Source organism: Nematolebias whitei, chromosome 3 (genome assembly GCF_014905685.2).
Source record: "Nematolebias whitei isolate Nwh7 chromosome 3, NemWhi1, whole genome shotgun sequence".
Lineage (NCBI taxonomy): Eukaryota > Metazoa > Chordata > Actinopteri > Cyprinodontiformes > Rivulidae > Nematolebias > Nematolebias whitei.
This window is the reverse complement of record NC_056500.1, coordinates 28,592,410-28,615,739: the sequence shown is the minus strand read 5'-3', so window position 1 is coordinate 28,615,739 and position 23,330 is coordinate 28,592,410. Positions and strand designations below refer to the sequence as shown.

General features: G+C 38.8%; 2 protein-coding genes across 3 annotated transcripts in view; both read right to left on the bottom strand.

Moving 5' to 3' along the window:
* Nucleotides 1-9,589, bottom strand: part of ell (elongation factor RNA polymerase II) — a 33,891-nt gene extending 24,302 nt beyond the window's left edge. Inside the window, exons 1-2 of the mRNA XM_037674777.1 lie at nt 9,415-9,589; nt 51-95 (exon numbers count right to left, since the gene is read on the bottom strand). Coding sequence (XP_037530705.1) covers nt 51-95; nt 9,415-9,549 — 180 coding nt within the window. The 5' untranslated portion in view covers nt 9,550-9,589. The remainder of the gene's footprint in view (nt 1-50; nt 96-9,414) is intronic.
* Nucleotides 9,590-11,108: 1,519 nt separating this feature from the next.
* fkbp8 (FKBP prolyl isomerase 8) overlaps nt 11,109-23,330 on the bottom strand; it is a 13,719-nt gene continuing 1,497 nt past the window's right edge. For both annotated transcript variants that reach the window (XM_037674774.1, XM_037674775.1), the window contains exons 3-9: nt 18,779-18,948; nt 18,565-18,653; nt 17,394-17,614; nt 16,853-17,025; nt 16,689-16,766; nt 12,518-12,655; nt 11,109-12,381 (exon numbers count right to left, since the gene is read on the bottom strand). In XM_037674774.1, coding sequence (XP_037530702.1) covers nt 12,295-12,381; nt 12,518-12,655; nt 16,689-16,766; nt 16,853-17,025; nt 17,394-17,614; nt 18,565-18,653; nt 18,779-18,948 — 956 coding nt within the window. In that variant the 3' untranslated portion in view covers nt 11,109-12,294. The remainder of the gene's footprint in view (nt 12,382-12,517; nt 12,656-16,688; nt 16,767-16,852; nt 17,026-17,393; nt 17,615-18,564; nt 18,654-18,778; nt 18,949-23,330) is intronic.

Below are 23,330 nucleotides of genomic sequence, written 5' to 3'. Positions count from 1 at the left end.
TGTTTTTATCTCATAATGTCACTACTGAGATGGTGAGATTGTGTTCTTACCCCTTTGTTTCCATCAAATCTAATCATGGGCCGCGATGACAGGACCTGCAATGATAAACAAAACAAACAATTTAGTTAGGGAAGATTATTTCCAAGAAAGTGAGAATCAAATATACCAATCAAAATTTTTTAAAAAGGGTAAACAAAACCAGTGGTTACACCATGAGAGTAAAGGACGATGAGCCCTAAAAATCTAAATCTTTATAACATAATGACTGGTTAAAAAATAAATAAATCTAAAACGTTATCCCAGCCAGTCCAGACTTCAACCTGTCTGAGAAGAAATGGAGTTACCACAAAATAACTAAACAACTCAAACTAATGTATCATTTTTAAATAAAAACAACGAAAGACAGAACACTTAAGGACACTGTTGGGAGTTGCTTTAAGTTATTGCTACTAAAAATTATTCTAAAAAATTAACTTTTTTATGACAGTAATAAGCCATGTGTTATTTATCTGAGTTTATAACTACCTATGTTAGAGAATCACATCTTATGTCATAATAAGTGCAAAATTAGCACTGAATTAAGTATTTTTCTTTTGTAACTCATTTGTATCTGGCCTAAATCAGAAATAATTCCTTGGTTTCTTGGGGACCACGGTGATTCTCAAATATTTCTTCGTTTTTTATATAAAATTGTGTAAATCTCTGAGGTTTCTAAAGAGCTCATCGCAAAGCTTGTTACACAAGTCTGTACACAGTAGGGCTGAACAATTAATTGCATTTGCAATAATATTGCGATATGATGAAACAAGATTTTCTAATTGCAAAGGCTGGGATTTGACTGGTCACGTGATTTGCGAGTGAGCGTAGCAGAGCAAAGCAGAGCAGGGAGAAGTCACTTATGCATTTTAACTGGTTCCACAATGGCATCGGGCTCGGCAGAAGCTGATGCATATGAAAGTTTGGTAACAAAGAGGAGCAGCACGTCCGTTGTTTGGAGTTATTTTAGATATAAAAAAAGATGACGCTGCACAAGAGGTAACACCACAAATCTTTATCAACACTTTAAAAAACACCACAAAGCCATTTACGATAGCTGCATGGTTAGAATGCCAACGACCAGTGTTTCAACTTAAAGTAAGTAAAGTACCAGCCGGCAGGGATCACTGACCGAAATGTTCGAAAGTATTACTCTGAACAGCACATGGAAATAACTCGAGTAATAACGGAGTTCATAGCGAAAGACATGATGCCCATTAATATAGTGACCAAGCCTGGATTTACAGCTTTGGTAAACACAGTGGATAAGCGGTACGGAATGCCCTCGCGCACATATTTTAGCCAAGTTGCTATCCTGGAGCTACACAAAATAAATGCAGAAACAAGAGTTGCAGCAGAGCTGAAAACTGATTTTTTATTGTTCGTGTTCATTGAAAAATACACGAAAAGACATAGAAAAATAATTGCATATTAAATCACAATCACAATATTGATGTAAAAAAAAAACAATTGCAATTAGAATATTTTCCAAAATCGTTCAGCCCTAGTATATAGTATGAATACACACTATTTACTTTTATTGTATGCCAGGATGACCATGCTCTATATCGTGCATTCACTTACACAAGTTCTAAACAAAGGCATTTCTGAACCAATATGAAGCATTGCAAGTGGCACAGAGTTATACTACAAGGACAATTAAACTACCACCTACGCCTAAGTACACACACAGAAACTTCACAGTACATATAATTATGCTCCAAGTGAAGTCTTGACTGACTGCCCTGTTGTTGCCCATGAGGCACACTTGAGACTTGAGAAAAACAGTCTCTGCCTGACATTTTCTTGAAAAGATCAACTATAAAATAAGAGAAAAGAAAGTCATAGGTTCACCAGATTTTCACAATTGTTATACTGCATTTGACTTTTTGAACTTGGCGAACCTCCTATCCAGGAGCACCAGACGTTTTGGTGCAGCCACGCTTGGTCTACTCTGAACTGTTAACACTGGTTTTAGCAAATCCACTCGATGCCCTTTCCCTCCCCCCTTGTGACACTGCTAACATAGTGCTACCCTCAGCCTGTTCATTTCAATGGGCTGCTGACATGTCACTATTCTCTGGGACCTGAGCCCAGAATGTTCCACAGAGCTAACCTTAGGGACAGGGAGCAGGCCCTGACCTATACATGTTCCTGCACACTGCCACCAGCACCAGATCTGGGATCAGTTTGACATACTTTGGACTTAAGCCAGCCATTCTGCAATAAAAGTGAACTGATGATCGTTGTATGCGTTTCCTGCTAAATTAATTCTCGTCTTAAACCTATGTCCCTCTTTTGTACTAATAAAATAACTAGCTGCAAAATTTATTTTCATAAATACTTGAGGATTTCTTACCAGTTGAGAAAAGGATAAAATTTGAAATGTATGCAAATACAACACTAAATGTAATATACAACTTCTAAAATAATCTAGTTATTCCAAAACTTCACATCTACTTTCAAAAAAAAAAAAAATGTTCTGAACAAAGAAAAAAATTATATTAAAATGATTTACTGAAAACAAAAGTTGACAAAACAACTTCGCTGTAAGGTCTAACCATCAACTCTTTACAACATGAATAGGTTTATAAAATAAAAATGAGTTGGCCAACGAACTAGCATTTTACAATCAACCTTGCTTAGGTTGAAAAAGTTCATTAAACTTTTATTGGATCCAAAATTTACCCTTTATGTGAGGATATCCGACGCCTTAATGAAAACAAGCTTAAGGTTCCTGCTCAACCCAATAAATTATACAAGCCGTTATACCGCCGGAATGGCAGAATGTTAAAGGATGTAAATTACCACTCAACAAAATAAGCTACAGTAAAATATTTATGCATACTGTCCAAAAGTCTAACTACTTTGTTTCTGAAATTATCAGGACTTTTACTTGCATCACTTTTCAGATGAGGAACGAGCATGTTGTGCCTTGTACTCCTGATACTGGGACTTAAAATATTCAGTCAGTATATATGAATCATTGTTGAGTTGGTCCTGTTTGTAAAAACCTGATGTACCACTCAGTCCCTTAAAAAACTGTGATTGAGTGAGACGTAACTAATGTACGTTGTTATTGAGCTTATTTATTAAAGCATGACTGTGGTTTTGCTACTAGGAGACACCCTTTTGGTGTTTCTATCTGTTTAATCCAGAGATACTCTTGATCTTGTTCTTCAAACTGGAAGCATGTTTATGTTGTTGATTACAGCCTTAGTAGAAGATTAAATTAGGTCAGGATATGTGGTGCATGTGTGTTACATACAACTCAAAATGAACACAATAACACTACCAGAGATACAATGTTGTACAAACCACTGCACTAGTGACAGTTATGAAATGGTTATCCAATAAAAACTTATGTCACACTTACTTTCTTACTCTTTCACTGTCGTTACATGTAATCGTGTTCAGAATGAGCTATACTTCAAAACATAAGAGCTGTAGTACTTCAAATTTTACTACCTAAGGATATCCTTTATGCGAACATGTTAAGAGTCACAATATTTTGGTAATTCATCCATGAAGCATCACTAGACAAGTGCAAACATGGAAAATACAAAAGATATGTATAATGAAACAAAACATTAACTGACAAGAATATACATTTTGAAGTGGATAGTCACAGAAAATAACTTGCTTGGGGAAAAACAGTTTATATAAATTGTCTTTTATAAATGCACTGCCTGGCCAAAAAAAAAAAAAAAAAAAAAGTCGCCACCTGGATTTAACCAAGCAAATAGGTACGAGCCTCCTATTGGATAATTACTGCATGGACGATCATCTTTCAGCTGACAACAAGTTATTTAACACCAGCTGGTGCAATGAGTTGCTTCTCATTTCTTAAAGAACCATGTTGAAAGACACATCACGTGGTCGTGGAAAAGATGTCAGTCTGTTTGAGAAGGGTCAAATCATTGGCATCAAGCAGAGAAAACATCTAAAGGAGATTGTAGAAACTAAAATTAGGTTAAGAACTGTCCAACACATTATTAAAAATTGGAAGGATAGTGGGGACCCATCGTCTTCGAGGAAGAAATGTGGCCGGAAAAAAATCCTGAATGATCGTGATCGACGATCACTTAAACGTTTGGTGAAATCAAATGGAAGAAAAACAACAGTAGCACTCAGGACTGTGTTTAATAGTGAAAGTAAGAACATTTCCACATGAACAATGTGAAGGGAACTCAAGGGATTGGGACTGAACAGCTGTGTAGCTTAAGAAAACCACTAATCAGTGAGGCAAACTGGGAAAAAAGGCTTCAGTTTGTTATGGAGCATAAAGATTGGACTCTGGAGCAATGGAAGAAGGTCATGTGGTCTGACGAGTCCAGATTTACCGTGTTCCAGAGTGATGGGTGCATCAGGGTAAGAAGAGAGGCAGGTGAAGTGATGCACCCATCATGTCTAGTGTCTAGTCATCAATGCAAGATCTTGGTGAAAAATTAATGCAACACTGGATGGAAATGGATCTTGTGACATTGCAGAAGCTTATCGAAACAACGCCACAGTGAATGCATGCCATAATCAAGGCTAAAGGCGGTCCAACAGAATATCAGTGTGCAACCTTTTTTTTTTGGGGGGGGGGGCAGGCAGTGTATATAAAAAGATCACAGAGTGCACAGATTTCTTCAAGGACTGAATCTGTGCAACTGATGAGGCAACCTTCTTTGACATGGAAAAAAACAGGGTTCCAGTAAATGCTGCGTCATATAAAACTCAAACGTAAAAAAAAGTGGTAAAGAAGCTTTTCTAAAAATGATAATTAAAAATAAATAAAAGATGTGCTTGGGTTAAAGAGATATGCTGCTAGAAATGTTAAAACTTCATATGCAAAGTATGTTTGCACTACAATCTATTGGATATCAGAGAAAGTAGGTCAGAGAGTTTGCACCGACATGGTCATTTGTGGCAGCGCAGGATTGAGGAACACTGTGACATTTAGAGTCATATTTGGCCTTAGTGGTTACAGTCACCTCTTGTCTGTCTCATGATCTGCTGTGACTGAGGAGTAAACATGCCTTAAATAATCACAGCACTGGCACAAATCAGCCAACGTCAAGCTACAAAATCTTCAGCCGTGATTTACTTTCATCACCCCCATCAGGGTGGAGACAGGACATATAAGCCCAGGTTTATAGCTCAACACAACTCATTTAGAATGCCTTCATCGGCATAGAAACATTGTGACCAAAGTCCTTTCAGACATTTTATTCAATAAAAAACTGTGTTTACACAAAAGCACTTCTTAGAGTTGCAGCAAAGTCCTAGGGTTCATGGCCTGACTGGCATTTTGCCTTCCTTCTCAGTGGACGAGGGATTGAACAATCATCTTTCCATGCACCAGTCTCCCCATTCTCTCACTGAGGGAGTGGGTGCATCTCTGCACTCCTCACCTAGTGGTTAGAAGGGGCACTGAGAAGAGCAACAGGTGGGCTGTGACTACACCTTTTGACAGACAGAGGCCTTTTCTAGCATCACAGGAAGACCAGGTTAAAACCAGAATTGGGGAATTTCCATTTACTACATTTGAGCTGTTTGCAAAGCCCCTGTTTAACCTCACATCCATCCTCAAACAGAAGTATTACTTTAAAAAGTACTTGTGAAAATTTCCTGTAAAGATCAAATGCGGAAAATGTTAAAGATAAAATCACATTCTGAAGTATTTTAGACCAAATAATGCTCACAATAAAAAAAAAACTAACTTTTTTTTAAACCCTGCTTTTGTTGTGTTCACAAAACAGTGTGACAAAGTAAGAATACAAGTTTACTTGCATGAGGGTTTCTAAAGATTTTCAGTCTGTTCGACTGATGGACGTTATCTACATGATCCGTTTCACAATTTAAATTCTTAAATGTATTTTCACCTGTCATTTCCAAAAATCTGCCCGTCACTTAAGACTAAACATAACAAACAAAATCCAAACAAAGCACTCGTAACATAACTGACAAACAGTAAAAGTAAATTTTGTACATTTTTTTGAATTATGGTGAAGAAATTACGAAGCCTTGTGCCAATTTTGATGGACATAACAGTTTGCATTATTGCCAAATCCAATATATATTGAATATTTTAATTCACATTAGGACAAAAAATATCAGTATTGCCAGTTGGTCATTATACTTCTATAACTGTTGACTATTTATAGGCTACAATGTTTAATACATTGCTGAATCATATTTTTTCAGTGCTAATTATGACAGTTCATTCATACAGTATACTAAAAAGAGACACTGTATGTTCCCTACATATCTTTCAGCTTCATGGCAATCTGCAGACTTAGTAATTTCCTCATGCGTGTCACACAAAAAAAAGAGACCGACTTCCAGTCTCACAGCAAGAGCTCTAGTTAACGCCATCCTCAAACGTACCATGAAAGGAGCCCAGCTGATAGTCACGTCTCATACAGGAAGCAGTGAATACTCTGAGCCACTGCCGCTTTGATTGCACAATACACAGAAACAAAATGAAAATACTTTGTTCTCAACAAGGAACAAACAAAAGTTGAGTTAGCGTTGCACCTAAGCAAACATCTTTTCATTTGGTTAGCTTATTCTGAAATGAGACGAACATGCTAACGAGACATTCTTGTTCTTCCAAACACACATTTAGCCACTCTACAATGATGCAATTAAAATTTTAACTCTTCCCCTTGAAACTCCACTGCATTCGAGTACTGGCCAGAGTTAGAGTTATGAGGAAGCTAAAAGCGTGCAAATTCCCAGCTAAAACGCCACCCAGGTTACACTGAAAAGTATAGAGTTATGCAGTGTTAAATAAATGGGAGCCTATTTGTTTTGTTTAGAAATGACTAACAGAATTATCTAGACTAGTTTAATTTGTATATTGGTCCATTTGTCTAATATTTTATGTTAATATGTAGAAAAACAGAGCAAAACAAACAGTTAAGTGCAAATCTCACAACGTTAGCCTGACATGCATGACAGCAAGTTTGTATTTAGACATTTTAAGAGTTTTTATGTCCTTTGTTGAAAAAGGCCTGCATTAGTTGTGAAATCCAATATTTACAAAAGCCCATTGCTCATAATATTGGGCATCAGCTGGTGTTTAAAGCTTTAATATTACAGGTATATTATGATACTGTATATGTGAGGCTCTCACATTTCGTCTATATGCTGACCAAGTATTATTGTTGTTTTATCTGTAGTAAAAATAGACTGAAACAAAGCTACTATTCTGTACAAATAGTTCCCAAAAAGCTGTCGACTGCAAAAGAAACATAAAAAAATCTAAATGAGATTTGAACACTTAACTAACATCGTCCAGATGTAGATGAATGTGTTGTTGCCACACTAAAGCTTTGAGCACGTTTCTCCAAACCAAACGTCGTGTTCTCGACGTGGATATATCTAATTTCTGAGTCGCCTCCTTTAGATAAAACTGGGTTTAAGGATTTTATTAGCGACCATAAGAATAAACACAATGATATGGTCAACTTTCAAAACAATACAGCCTTCAGCAATACAGCATCCAAAACTTTAGTAAGTTTACAACTAAAAAAAGTTGTACCAAAGTCAAAGCCATTATTTTCCTTTTACAGTCAGAAAAGCCAGCTCGACTTCTGTAAGAAAAATTCAGTATTTAATAGGATTGCTCAAAACTGGCTTTTAAGGCACTTAAAAAAAAAAAGAAAGTCTGGCTTTACTTGGGCATCCTATAATTATGACAAGCTCCAACAATGAAGACGGAGAGGAAAAAAAAACAAGGTTTCTAAAACAATTTTACTGTCCTTGCTTTTTTTTGGCCAACTCGTCTACAGTCATAGCAGTGGTGGACATAGCTGAGACATGGGGGACCAGGCAGCTCAACTAGTTGATCAAGTGCCTGTGGCCCTCAGCCACATAAACACAAAATCTTTGGCTTTATAAATAATGCATATCCATCCATCATCTTTGACCACTTCTTCCTTTTCAAGTCGCAGGAGTCGCCGGTGCCCATGTCCAGCTATTGTGGGGCGGGGACACCCTGGACAGGTCGCAACTTAAAAGTCCATCACAGGGGACACAGAGACAAACAACCATTCACTCTCTCACTCACACCTAGGGACATTTTAGTTACCAATCAGCCTGACATGCATGTTTTTGGTCTGTGGGAGGAAACCGGAATACCTGGAGAAAACCCATGCATGCACAGAGAGAACATGCAAACTCCACCCAGAAAGGCCCCGGGCCGGGAATTGAACCAACAGCTCTACCATCTGAGCCATCGTGCTGCCCTAAATAAAATATATTAGCCAGACATCTTTTCAAAATCAAGTAATAAGAGTGCATGACAAAAATCATTAAACTTGAATAACTTGCAATACAAATCAGTTAGCATGCTTTGCATTTTTGTATAAACAACCTCATTAGATTTTTATATAATTATACAAACATGCATACTAGTATTTAACTAGTAGTTTAATAAAAGACTTACACTAACATTTGTTCAATAATCACTCCTCCCTACAAGCACCCAGTTACCAGTTTTCTCGTTTTGACAGTCCTGCTGTGGACAGTCCCTGCAGTTGGACATTTAAGCCCCTGTCCTCTCCTGTCCTGTCAGGTTGTCCCCGTCAAATATTTATAGAAGCTGAAACATTAGATGGCCACAAACACAAGCTTAAAGCTCTGGGGCTCAACGAGCCAAGCAAACAATTTAAAAAGTATTATTTAAAAACATATCAAGCAGAGAATATGTTTGTTGAACACCACTTGACTTGCAAACAAAAAAGGGGGAGTTCAGTGTTTTAAGTTTGACGCCATTCTGAAGCCATGAAGAGTGCGTGAGTCGAGTGCGTGAGTCTTTAAGTGGGGGTGGGGGGTTGAAATCTTTCCTATGAATGCTGGCTATCACCCCCCCCCAAATAAATAAATAAATAAATAAATAAATAAATATTCCCAGCGTCGTCATTAAATAAGTCAATGTAAGGCTTTAGGTTAAGCCAAAATTTAAATATCCAACTGTACTTGAAGTAGCACCAGGCAGTCGCAAGCTAATTTAGCTCTTAGCAAAGGTTGCCAAACATTTGTTTTTTCACTACCTAAAGTTTCTGGAAACATCTGCCCACACAACCTGTGTTATCTGTCAAATCCCCTGCGTGTTTCTGAACACGACAAATTAAGACGTCAAGTTAAAACCGTTGCGACAAATAAAACGGATAACCAGCAGGGCTGTGTTCGGTAGCAGAGCTCCACAAATGTCCGAGTCACAGGCATCTGTCAGGGTGTCAGGGCTGCCAGGTATCGCGGCTTGAAGACGGCAGCGGGCAGACGGAGCAGGGGCTGACCTCACCGGCTGCCTGTCACCGCCGCCAGGACCACACTTCAAGGCGACCCAACGAACCCGCCACGGTACCGTAGGGGACACTTTACCTTGCTGCTCTGGAAGCCTTCAAACGCCCTGAGTGCGCTGTCAGTGAGTTTAACGTGAAAGACGGTGACATTGCTGCTCTTGCTCACTCTTCCACAGGACAGTCCGTAACACTGCTCCTCCTTCAGCGCCGCCATCTTGCCAGCGTTCCCACCACGCGCACGGACGGACGCGCTCTGTCGTAAACCGAGAAGTCCCATCGCTTTTCAATGAATATTCAGCGACTGCTCACTGGCGATGACGTCACCGAGTAACAGGAAACGTGTCTGGGCCTTTTTCTTAACCAGGATGTATGAGGTCAGGTCAGACAGCAGCTTACAAGTTCAGTTAACCGAACTAACAACCATTAAAACTTGTTATTAAAGTCACCTGCTGCAGTCAACAGAGTCATATTAATAATAACATTTACACAAAATTCATTTAGTGTGACTTTTTTGTTGTAAATTTTCATGTTTTAATGTTAATTCTAAATCCAATAAAGTTGAGTCAGGTCCTCTGGACTTTTTTTTTTGGTCTTTCATCCAAAGGACTTCATCAGTCTGAGGAGCCACAACAAGCTCAGTCCCATAACTGGCTCACATAGTGGGCCAACCAGTTTTATGGTGAGAAGGTGGTTTCTGGAGTCCGCCCTCTCCAATGTCAACTTCTCTGGGGCAGCCATAGCCAAAGTGGTTCAAAACATCAAAGTTCATGCTCGATAACCCAGGTAAAAAACAATCCAATCAGTCAATTCAGTCAGGTCCTCTGGATGGTTTCTTTTTTGTTGTTGACACGTTTCGTCCTTCATCCAAAGGACTTCCATCAGTCTGAGGAGCCACAACAAACTCAGTCCCATAAGTGGCTTACTCACACAGTGGGCCAATCAGTTTTATGATGATAAGATGGACCACTAGATAAGACTGGCCCACTATGTTATAGGACTCTGTTGTGGCTTCTCAGACTGATGAAGTCCTTTGGATGAAGGATGAAAAAAGAAACTGTCCAGAGGACCTGACTTAACTGTTGGATTTTTTTTACCTGGATTAAAGAGCATGAACTTTGACGTTCTTTTTTTTTTGCTTGTTTTTCCTCAGCACATTTTGTTATGGTCAAAAGAAGCAGATCTTTGCATCATATTTCATGTACTTCTCTGGAGGAATTGGACATTTGAGAAGAAAAGGTCATAAATAGATTTAAAATTAAAATATTCCAATGTTTTTGTCTTAAAAGGCATTTATGGTCAAGAAATTAACTAATTGAAATCTAAAAATAAAAAAAGGTTGCCTTGATTTATATCAAAATAGTGCAGTCTGAATGAATTCCAGTAGTTTTCCAAATGTGAAATTTGGTACACACAATGTAAACAAAGCACTTTCATCTATATACTTCACTCAACAAATATGAGTGTATATGAACCAATAAATCAAAATTTTCAGACCTGTCAATCACAAACTGCCCTTTCATGGACGTTGCCACTGTTGACCTAATCTGTCACTCTGACTCTTTCCGTATGTAAACAGTCACACGAGGTAGTTGACAGCCTTTCAAAGATTTAGCAAAACATGTTCTCGTCACAGCAAAATAACTGATTAACCAGTTTTAGTATCAAGACTTAACGGGTCATTTTGACAAAAGGGCAACAGAGTTAATCCCTGCTAAATATAAAACAACATGTTTAATTTGTAACAATCAACTAGAAATTACATAACTGACACTGTAGTTTTTTTATGTTTATTTGTGATGAATTCAAACTGAACAAATGCAGGGAATGTCAAGAAATTTTCCAATGAATTGGTTTGTAAGGAAATATTTATAGATTACACAACTTTTGGCTCCATTGCTGTATACTCTGAGGAAACCACACGTTTGGTATGCTCACGTTTACGTTTTGGAATGAGCAGAAGCAGTACATAACAATTTTAGTCCAACTTCCCATGCAAACTTATGGTCAAGTACATCGCTCCACATTTGGTCTTAATCATCAAAAATAACATAAATCACTGAAATTAAATTAAAATCTTTCATCTCTGCTCCAGAGGTGAGCTGTATTTGTTGTGCATACACGAGTAATAAACTATGAAGAAATCTCTCTGCAGTAAAGTGTAATCTACATCCATCAGTGACATCTGTTTGATGCCACAGGGGTGTTCATTCAATTCCATGATATCCAATATGAATATAGTTTGTTTTATTTAACTAAAACAAATTGATGTGCATTAAACTTTTTCCTTACAACTATCTTTCAGTGTAATATTCTAATATGTCTGAGAAAAAAAACCTAATAACTAAATCTAGATCTGCTTTATCGCACCACTTTGTACAGATTTCTTTACTTTGGTCAGTGTATGTGTGAGCAAAGTCTGTTGAAAAAATGTTGGAGAGCTAACACACCCAAATATCTTGCATCTTCTGGAGCTTCTGAACCATAACAAATAAAAATCACATCTCGGATAATAAATATTATCTTACAAACAAAATCTAATGACTTAAAACTATCCCAACACTAAAGAACCATAGCATAAAGCCATTTGTTGTATTTATGAAAAAAGATCGTTAAATGTTTTGGGTCTGAATCTGTTCTCATTTAGTATTTCCATTTCAAATAATCAACTTTCAACAACAAAACCATAAAAGTAAATGAAAACAGTGTCTGGCGATGTGATGGATGTGCATAGACCTACAGTTAAAAGGCTGGAAATTGATTTCCCGTATTCTAATATTACCATTTATTATTTGTCACGTATAATTCTCAAACATAGTAGAGAAAGGAGAGTGACTGTGAAGAAGCGATTGACCACCTGACATTTCCATCTCCTTTGACCACAGATCAGAAGGCGTTGCCAGATGTTCTTCAGTGTTAACCGACTCTTTCACTGCATTTGACTCGTCAAGTCATCGCAACTTTAATTTCTGGCAGCTATGACAACAGAGAGAGCCACACCACCAATGGCTACCGCAGTGGCACCAAAGAGCCACTTCCAGCTGAGACCCTGTAGAAAAAATGAACAAAAATAAGAATTAAACGTTGAGTGGATTAAAAACATGACACAATCAAAGACTTATTTACCTCAACTATTCTAACATTACATGCAACACGTTGCCTTTCTTTCTTTAAGACTTCCTCACCCATGAAAACTTGGCCTGAGGTTTCTGCATGCTGCTCCTACTAGAAGGGTTACCCAGCATCTTCTTATACATAGCCTGCTCTGCTCCCTTCTGCTCAGAGTGCTTCTTCACCAACTTGGAGAGCTCTGCGTGAATCGTCTGTGCAGGAGAGACGAGACAAATAAAAACTGCAAGAGGACAGTTCAAACGTCACAAACCTGTGTGTCAATCAATATGGTTGTCCTGATATGAAGTAAACAAAGTCCTGCAGCCGTGTAACAAACAAACCAATAATGTGCTAAGATGATAATGCCCTCATATTAACTAGAGGCAAGCATGTTTAATCATTAAACATGATCATCTTGGTTTAAGCAAAAATAAGATTATCTACACAAGAAAAATAATCCAAAAAAGTTCAATCTGGTCCTCTGGACATTAAAAAAAAACAAAACAAAGCAAAAAAAAATGTAGAAACGTTTCGTCTCTCATCCGAGAGACTTCCTCAGTCTGAGGGGCTGTTTTCAGCTCAGTCTCTTAAATAGCACCTTCTCAGAGTGGATCAACCAGTTTGCTGCTGACAACCAAAACCAACAGATCACATGGTCAAGAAGGACCATCAGCCTAACAATGGATCATTAGCACACTGATGGCTGTTTACTATTCACAGAGGGCTGAGTGATACTAGCAATCACAGCATTGTAAGAGGGGGACAGTTGAACCCGTAGGCCTCCACCCCTGTTTAATGATGGACGGTTTCTTTTCACAAAGATGGCCTCCTTTACTCCTCTCTCAAACCATCGTTCCTCTCTGTCCAGGATGTGAACATCTACATCCTTGAAAGAGTGACCGCTGGCCTGGAGATGAGTGTAGACCGCAGAGTCCTGGCCTGATGATGTTGATCTTCTGTGCTGGTCCATCCTTTTGGCCAGCGGCTGTTTAGTTTCCCCGATGTAAGACTGATCACAGCCCTCCTGACACTGAACAGCATACACAATATTACTCTGTTTGTGCCGGGGGACTGGAAAGAGGACATTTGCAAACTGAGGTGTACCGCAAACCCACCCACACAGACCAGTATTTGCAGTTTGACTCCCATCACCCTTTGGAGCACAAGTTAGGAGTCATCAGGACTCTGTACCACAGAGCAGACAGTGTCCCCACTAGCTCAGGAGCCAGGCAGAAGGAGAAATCCCACACAAGACAGGCTCTAGAGCAATGTGGATATCCTAACTGGGCCTTCCTGAAAGCAGAGAAGAAACCCAAACAGGACTCCAGTCAGCCAACAGGTGAAAAGGAGGAACCCAGACCCAGACCAGTGGTCATTCCATATGTTGAGGGAGTATCAGAGAAACTGAGACGTTTATTTTCTAAACATAACGTCCCAGTGGCTTTTAAACCCCAAAATACATTACGGCAAAGACTGGTTCATCCCAAAGATCCAGTCCCCCGGCACAAACAGAGTAATGTTGTGTATGTTGTTCAGTGTCAGGAGTGTGATCAGTCTTACATCGGGGAAACTAAACAGCCACTGGCCAAAAGGATGGACCAGCACAGAAGATCAACATCATCAGGCCAGGACTCTGCGGTCTACACTCATCTCCAGGCCAGCGGTCACTCTTTCAGGGATGAAGATGTTCACATCCTGGACAGAGAGGAACGATGGTTTGAGAGAGGAGTAAAGGAGGCCATCTTTGTGAAAAGAAATCGTCCATCATTAAACAGGGGTGGAAGCCTCTGGTTTCAACTGTCCCACTCTTACAATGCTGTGATTGCTAGTATCACTCAGCCCTCTGTGAATAGTAAACAGCCATCAGTGTGCTAATGATCCATTGTTAGGCTGATGGTCCTTCTTGAGCATGTGATCAGCTGGTTTTGGTTGTCAGCAGCAAACTGGTTGATCCACTCTGAGAAGGTGCTATTTAAGAGACTGAGCTGAAAACAGCTCCTCAGACTGAGGAAGTCTCTCGGATGACAGACGAAACGTTTCTACATTTTTTTTTGCTTTGTTTTGTTTTGTGAATGTCCAGAGGACCAGATTGAACTTTTTTGGATTTTTCTACCTGGATTATTGAGCATGCATCAGGATAGAAAAATAATGCTTATTCCTCTGTTCATCTTCCAAGAAATAAACATCTTGAATCCCAAAATAAGTGTGTCTTTTAGCCCAAATATCTACACAATTTTTCCAGGATCTGGACTCAATTATCGTTTCAGCACAGACTCTGATGTGAGTCACTTCACTGCTCTTAAATCTGGTGACGAAGCAAATCAATATATGAGACAAAAGTATTTATACTTGCTAGAAGCACTTCAAAAAGACTGAGGGCTATTGTTTACAAGTCAATAAAATTGCTCATCTAATACTAAAATACCAATATGAGTAAAAATCTGCCAGTTCAGACCTGAAAGATTTATTTAGTGTTTGCATATAGATCTCTGTCCTGTTTTTTTTTATTTTTTTTAACAAACTTAAATGTTACATGGACAGGATAATGTTTGACTGATGCATCTTGTGAAAGTTGTCACTGGTATTGTACAATTACCTACCCACCAGACATGTTACAATGACTTGTCCCAGAGGGGAGAGGATAAAGTAGGTTAAACAAACATGCAGCCAGAATCTGTTTATCCAAATACAGGTGCAAAAACAGTCAAAGGCAATCTAAACTTGAAATGTAAAGTCTGCAGTTCATTTTGAAAAATCAAACAAACCAGACAAATAGTTATTTTCTAGTCTATTTAAGTGTGAAAGAGAGGAGGAGTGACAAGCTAAGGCTGCAGTAAAAATAGAGGCAAAATGCAGTCTGTCAGCGCACGGAGGAGACTGCAACAGAGTCGTTCTACGTCTGTCAAAGTCCTGCTATTGATTAAAAACCCATCATTATCAGAGCAAAAAGAACAGAGCAACCATCTTAAACATGCATAATTAAAAAATATTTTTTTATATTCTACTGACTCTAGAAGCTTGTTTGATAAAAAGTCTGGAAGGTAAGAACAATAAAAAGTGCTTACAGTTATCCCTCACCTATTGCAGGGGTTACGTTCCAGAGACCCCCACGATAGATGAAAATCTGCCAAGTAGTGGCGTTAATAGTTATTTTATTATTTATATACATTGTAAGGCTTTATAAACCCTCCCCACACTCCTACAAGCCTTTCCCACTCTCATAAACACTTTGTATGCTCTTACACACGATGATGACGATGAGATGAATGTACAGTACTGCACAGCATATAAAATACACACAATATATAAAAAAAAAAAAAAACGGGTTTAAAAAAACCCGCGATGCAGTGAAACTGCGGGAAGTCAACCGCAATATAGCGAGGGCCGAACGCAAGGCTTTTATTCAACCCAACTAGTTCATTCAACAACTCAAATACAAATGTGATTATTAGTATCTGTATCTTTGTCAAGCAAAGTAGTGTTTGTGCACATGCTGGTGAAAATCCTCCATCATCCAGGACATGTTAAATACCAAAAAAAGTTTTTAAAACAAACTGGAGAGGCTACAGAATAGAAGTCCAAATGTTTTGTTTTTTTAACCTTTTTTTAGTTTTGGCGTAAATTATTTTATTTTAGTTAACTGTTATTAATTCAGGGACTCTGGGAGATTAACATCCGTTTTTCAGGGGAGACCTGTTCAAGATGGCACACATTAGTTTCAAGCTTTAAGTTCCTGGATATAAACAAGTCAATGATTGAAGTGATTAGTTTATGAAGTAGCCTTACAAAGTGCAATAATACTTTATATTACATTGTTGTGTTGGCTAAAAACATGTAAAAATCCTATGTGCTCTTTGACAGATTGGTGTAGGACAGAAGTGAGGAGGTTTGGGCACAAGCACCATGCTGCAGCTGATCCAAGAAGCCCACACAGGAGAATATGCACTGAAGAGTGGCCTTGTATAGCCACAGAACCATATATACACCCGGCTGCATAAGCAGGAGAACAGAAACAGTGGCTAGGCATTAGATACGGCCGGGGTGCAGGGCGAACCTATTTACAGCAACAACTTGAAAACAGATCCTCTGAAATGATGAATCAGCAGCAGTACAACTGACCTTCAGCTGCAAATTACTTTATATTTTACCCAACAGCACCATCTATTGGCCAAAAGAGGGGACATTCATTTCCATACGTCAGAAGATGAATTTTAACTAATATTAACAAGATGAGGCCAAAACTACCTTGTTGCTTGGTTCCAGCTTTAGAGCCTTCCGTAAGGTTTGAATGGCTTCTGTGTATTCACCCTGCAAAGCCAGCACCTAAAGCAAAAACACAGAATTTAACTAGGAAACCAAACATCATCCAACAACAACAACAAAACTGAAAGAACGAGAGCAGCCCGTACCTTGCCCATGCGAAAAAGTGCTTTAATGTTGTCTGGCTCGTGTGCAAGCACTGAGACACAGGACTTCAGAGCTGCATCGTAGTGGTCCAGTTTCAGCTGAGAAGCAGCCATGTTGTTTAGACACTTGACTTTAACATCCAACAGCTCAGTCTCCTCCTCAGGGCTAATGTCGACTGCTCCACAAAACAAAACAAAAATCAAAAAGATCCCAACTGTGACTCGGTTATATCAAAATGTTTTTCATATCTTTTTGCATACATTATCACATAATCAGACCAAGTATTAACAAGCAGAAAGATAGAATAACTTTTTCATTCATTCAACCTTTATTTATACAGTTTAGTTTCACTGAGTCACGAGGACTCATTTACAAGAGAGACCTGTTTTAGACAGACAACAATAAACCACAGTAAAAATGCAACCAAAATAAAAGTAGTGTTTTAAAACAATAACTCAAGGTGCCATATAAAACAAGGTAAAAATACTAGACACTCACTACTACTCACTACACTCACACCTGATTCTTTAATGTGAATCTCACCTTTGGAGCTAGAGTCTGTTATCTGCAGGGCATTGCTATACGAGTTGACAGCAAATGCATAATCCCCACGCTGATAATGCACATTGCCCCTCTCTCTCTTACTAATGGCCAGGGCTATTTTCTCAGGTGGGGTCAGCAGCTCCAAGTCTGGTGCGTTTGTAGCCTCCAACAGTTCCACTTCTAAAGACAATGCAGCATTTGGAGGTACCTCAGGGTCAAGACTAGCAGGAGAAAGATGTGACAATAGATGTAAGGACACAAAAAGGCATTTGCATTAAACAAATTAATATTTTATGTCCCAGCAAAGAAAGTAAAGCTTGATTGTATTTTTTTTTTCAGTTAGGTAAATTTTATAACCTTCTGGTTCTCCAGAATTCAATTATGGAAAATTAAACTTTAAGCTTTGCTTTTTCTTTGGGAACAAAGTCAGATGTCTTACACACGACCCAACTAATGACCATCAAGACTCTGTAACGGTCTCTCTCTTGTCAATTCATGCTGTAAACTAAGCTCGACACTGCTTGACATTTTCTTTTTTGCAGTTTCAACCAATAATGCTTGAAATAGCTGCACAACTTTGGCCTTTAAAAACTATAATGTGTCCATGTGCAACCTGCCGAGACAACAGAGGCTGTTTAATCAGTAATAGTTTGTAAAATATCCTATTTGTGTAAACAACAAAAACTGCCAAACTGATTACCATAAAAACCCTTATTTACCACACTGCTTATTTATTTACTGGTAGGCCTATTTATTGTTTACTGGCATTTATCTGTCAAGAGCCACACACACAAAAAAAACCCATTCATTTTACCAGAAAATGTCCATCCTGTGATCCTAGTGTACCGGTAATCTGAATTTTTAGGGATTATTGAAGTGAAAGAAAACAGTTTCTCGTTTGATTAAATAGTTAGTGAGAAGCAGTGCCTTCAGTTGTTTTAGTTTTAGATTTATTTGTCTGCTTTTGAGCAATGTGGTTTAAAAGTGTAAGTCAACATATCCTTAAATCCACTCTTGGCATGAGGGGCTCCCAATTACAGACTAGGAACGATTTGATGCTGCTATGGAAGTCATGTTCCTAACAAGTAGTGTTTTTTAAGGTTGATAAAAGACACAGAACCTATCGAACAACAATTACTGGCTTTAAAGCCATTTAAAAACATCTTCCTACCTTCCCCGTGCACCATATGCATATTTAGAATCGGTCTGAATGAGCGCCTTCTCTCCCATTTCCATGAGCTGCACGGTCAAGTCAAGCGCCTATATGGAAACAAGTTGTATTAAGTTATACTGATGATATGTGAAAAGACAGCTTTTATAGGGAAAACAACAGCAACAACAACAAGACAAACAACACAACTATTCTAACAGAGAAAGTCTTGTACCTGGATAACATCACCATCTCCCAGAGTGAAACACAGATCCTGTTGCTCCTCGACAAGCGTACCATCCATCAAGTGTGTTTTAAGATGAATCTTTACATTTTGTCCTTTCAAAGGCCAACTGTCCTGTCCCTTTCCTGCTTCAAGGGCCTTTTTCTTCAACTGGTCGTTACCTGCAAGCACACAAATTACATTTTATCAAATATAACAGGACAATTTCAGTTTTACAATAAAGTCTAATTAAAATCACAACACTTCTTGCCGTACTTGATTAGTATGAATGAGAAGGAAAAAAGCAAAAGAACAATACATAGTTCCCATGTGACGTCAAATCAGGGGCGTTTCCGGTACGTCCTCCATGTTGGGAGGCTGCCTCTAGCAGTAGGTACAGACACAGTGAAGTTTACCGGTAGTTAATTTTCTCGAGTTTTTTTTTTTTTTTCCTTTAAGTAAATTTCAATGGTTGTTTCGTGCTGGTTAGATGTTACAACTGGGGAGACATTTGGGCAAAGCACAGTTTTCACTTAATCCCAAAAATAAAGAAATGTGAAGGACCTCCATGGAGGAGCTCACCGTAGAACATCGTTGAGTCTGGCTAAGGATCTGCCCTCAAAGACGTTGTACTCCGATCACTTTTTGTCCAGTAAACAAAAAATTCTATACAAGTCATTTTGTGAAACAACGTCAGAACAATGTCAGAGTATAACTGTGTGTGTGTTGGAACTGGTTTTTTCATGTCAACAAGGAAGAGGGCCGGCAATGGAGGAGAGGGACTGTACCAAAGAGACCATCTTATCACAAGCAGAACTGGTTTGTTCCAATTTGGAGTAAGCTGTTGGAGGAAGAATCAGTTTTGTTGCATGTTTCCTTGACTGATGAAGCCTTCCGGACCGAAGGCGAAACGTTTCAGCACAAAAAAAGAAACTGTCCAGATGACCTGACTGAAAAATGTTGGATTGTATACCTGGATTATTGAGCATGGACTTTGTTGTTTTTCATGATTTGGCATCTCTACTACTGTGGTTAGCTTAGAATGCTATGCTACGTGCTAACCCCCACACCGTAACACTCACAGCAACAAAGTTCTGGTTCTGGTCCCGTGTTGAGCCTGGACTGTTTGTTGTCAGGAGGCTGCATGTTATTTTATTTAAACCTTTATTTAGCTCGTTAGATCTGATTGAGACAGTTTACACATCGTTTTTTCAAGATCGACCGGGTCAATTTGACATTACAGCAGCTCACGAAACATGACCCGTCATTAAACCAGAGTTATTAAAGCACACTTAAAATGATGGTGAATAAAAGAAGAGAAAAACACACATGAAGCTAAAATTGTACTAAAATGTGAGTGAATATCAGTTAAAGCATTTACTAAACAAATCTTAAATAATTAATATAAATACACGTGTGTTATACATATACAGTATAACACACTGTGTATGATGCATATACCATACCATACCATACCAATTTATTTATATAGCACTTAAAACAGCAACAAGGCCAACCAAAGCGCTGTACAAAAGAAACACAAACATGCACAGCGAACAGGAAAACATAAAATAGAAATACAGATACAAATAGCAGCAGAAGCTAACTAAAATGGCCAACAGAGTAGAGAACAGACCGGACCAAAACAAATCACACCGTGTTAAAGGCAAGCGAATAGAAGAGGGTCTTCAAGCGAGACTTAAAGACTGAGAGTGTGGGAGCCTGCCGGACACTCAGTGGCAACTCATTCCACAGTCGTGGACCTGCAACAGAGAAAGCCCTGTCACCTCTGAGCTTACGACGGGTTTCTGGGACTGAGAGAAGCATCTGGTCTGCTGACCTCAGAGAGCGCGGTGGGACATATGGCTGCAGAAGATCAGTGAGATAGGATGGGGCGGAACTGTTCAGTGATTTGAAAACGTACATGAGAATTTTGAAATGGATCCGAAGGTGAGTGGGTAGCCAGTGCAGGGAGGCCAAAACTGGCGTGATGTGCTCTCTATAGCCTGTGCCAGTTAAAAATCGGGCTGCAGCATTTTGGACCAGTTGTAGACGAGCAATGGAGGACTGACTGATTCCAAACAGAAGTGAATTGCAGTAATCAAGCCTAGATGTTATGAAGGCGTGGATCACTGTCTCGAGGTTCTTTTTGTTGAGTATAGGCTTCAGCTTAGACCGCCGTCTCAGCTGAAAAAAACAGGATTTGACCATCATGTTTACGTGACTGTTGAGTTTTAAGGACGGGTCCATTATCACCCCCAGATTAGTCACCTTTTGTTTCTCTAGCGGGGCTAGAGAGAAAAGGTCAATGTCATGGTTAATGAGTGAGCCACTGGGATGGAACAGCATGACTTCAGACTTCTTCTCATTGAAGCTTAAGAAGTTTAAAGCCATCCAGTCCCGGATGTCAGCCAGGCAGTCAAGAAGAGGCTGAATAGAGCGTGTGCCTCTGTGCCTCAGGGGGAAGTAAATTTGGCAATCATCGGCATAGAAATGAAAGGGTATGTCGTGTTTGCGGAAGATAGCACCTAGTGGCAGCAGGTATAAAGAAAAGAGAAGGGGACCGAGGATGGACCCCTGCGGTACCCCCCACTGGAGTGCGGTCGATGCCGAACTAAAATCTTTGATATTGACACAGAAGGTTCTGTCAGAGAGGTAGGACCCAAACCATTTAAGGGCTGACCCTGTGATGCCCACCCACTGCTCCAGTCTAGAAATGAGGATATTGTGGTCGATGGTGTCAAAAGCAGATGTAAGGTCCAATAGGACAAGCAGCACAGAATCACCTGCGTCTGTGGATATGAAAATGTCATTAAAAACCTTCAGTAGAGCAGTTTCAGTGCTATGGAGAGATTTGAAGCCAGATTGGAATAACTCAAGGATAGCGTGATCCCCAAAAAACTGTATACTGTATATACTGTACAGTATATGCATCACACACACATTGTAGTTAATATACATAATATTTGAACACTGCAACACTGTCAGACTAGAACTATCAGTTTGTTTTGATTATGAGTCCCTCTTTACTCTCATGTGTGAATAAAGCAGTGGGACGCTGAATGTAATGAAAATATTCCATAACAAAAGTTCATCTTTTGTGTATTACAACATTTGTTCAATTGAATTATTTGTTTTTCCAGGAAGGCCTGCACACAAATCAAACACAGACTGGTCTCCTACACTGAAGTTGACAGACACACTTACTCTGAGAAAGTCAGCAGCAGAGGACCAGCAGGTAATGACACAAGCAACCAGCACAATAATTCAAAAATATTAAAGTAAATCGGAGATTTAAAAAAATTACTAAAATCAATATAAAATTGAACATATATCTTTGTGAATGAGTAAAAATGTTAGCAACTGTATTAATTGTCTTATTTTAGACTGTGATGCAAACATGACACTGTTTACTAATCTTTTTTTTTTTAAAGGTACAGACGAGTGAAGGACCGAGTTCGATCCAAAGAAAAGCTCCAGTGCGAGGACTCTCCTAGACCTGGGTCCAGTCTTGGATCCTGAGGGGTTGGCTGCTCCAATCGGGCGGTCCCACATGACGAGGAATCCGTTCCAGTTTGTTTAAAGTCAGAAACTACACTGGTCTCCTTCATTCCTTGTTGAAGAGTGTTGTTGATCTGGTATTTATTCTGTAGCCCACTATGATAAGCTGCATGTAGTCATTTTCATTAAAAGACATAAAATCACCCACAGTTCTCATATTTTATTCAGTTTCAACCGTTTTGAATTTCTAATTATAGGCTTTGACTTAGAACTGTGTCAGTCTCCTCCTGGAGGAGGAACCATACAGCAACATGCATGTTTTTATGTTTTGCACATGTAAATAAAACACTAAACTGATAAGTTGCCAAAGAACAATCACTACAGCTAGGTTTTATTTATGTGCAGTAGAATAATGTCTATAGAGGTGACACTACAATGAAACTATTTCTCAGTATTGGAAATTAAACAGAGTATCTTAATTATTGAAATAAAGAAGGTGAAACTGTTTTATTCAAACTAAAGGTAAGCACATGTAGATGCATGTTTCACAACCACACTAAATGTACTTGAAAAGCAGATTCATTTATAGAAATGATATTTTCACTCATTTGTTGCTGTGGTGCACAACTGCACACAACTTCTGGACTAAGTGGAGTTTCATCCATCTTCTGGGAGAACCTTACACAGAAATACAACACAAAGGAGGAAAACAATTAAAATGCTGTTCTTGTTTCAGGGTTTTAAAACAACATTTAACCAATGGATTAAAAGGAGTTACCAAATTGTAATTTTTCATCACTAACTTTATTAACAAAGGCAGTCATAGTGGAAAATTAATAATACCAGTGACATGTACTGTAACACGTTAAATAATATGACTGAGCAATAATTACAAATGATTTATTTTGTTGCCACAAATTTAAGTATGAAAAGCAGTCATAGGCAAAATAAATAATTTAGTAATGTGAGAAATAATCAGTGATATTTAAGTGGCAAAAGCTACATCAAGTAATCTTTAATGTAACACAAGCTACAGTAAGCTACTTCAGCTTACTGTAGCTTG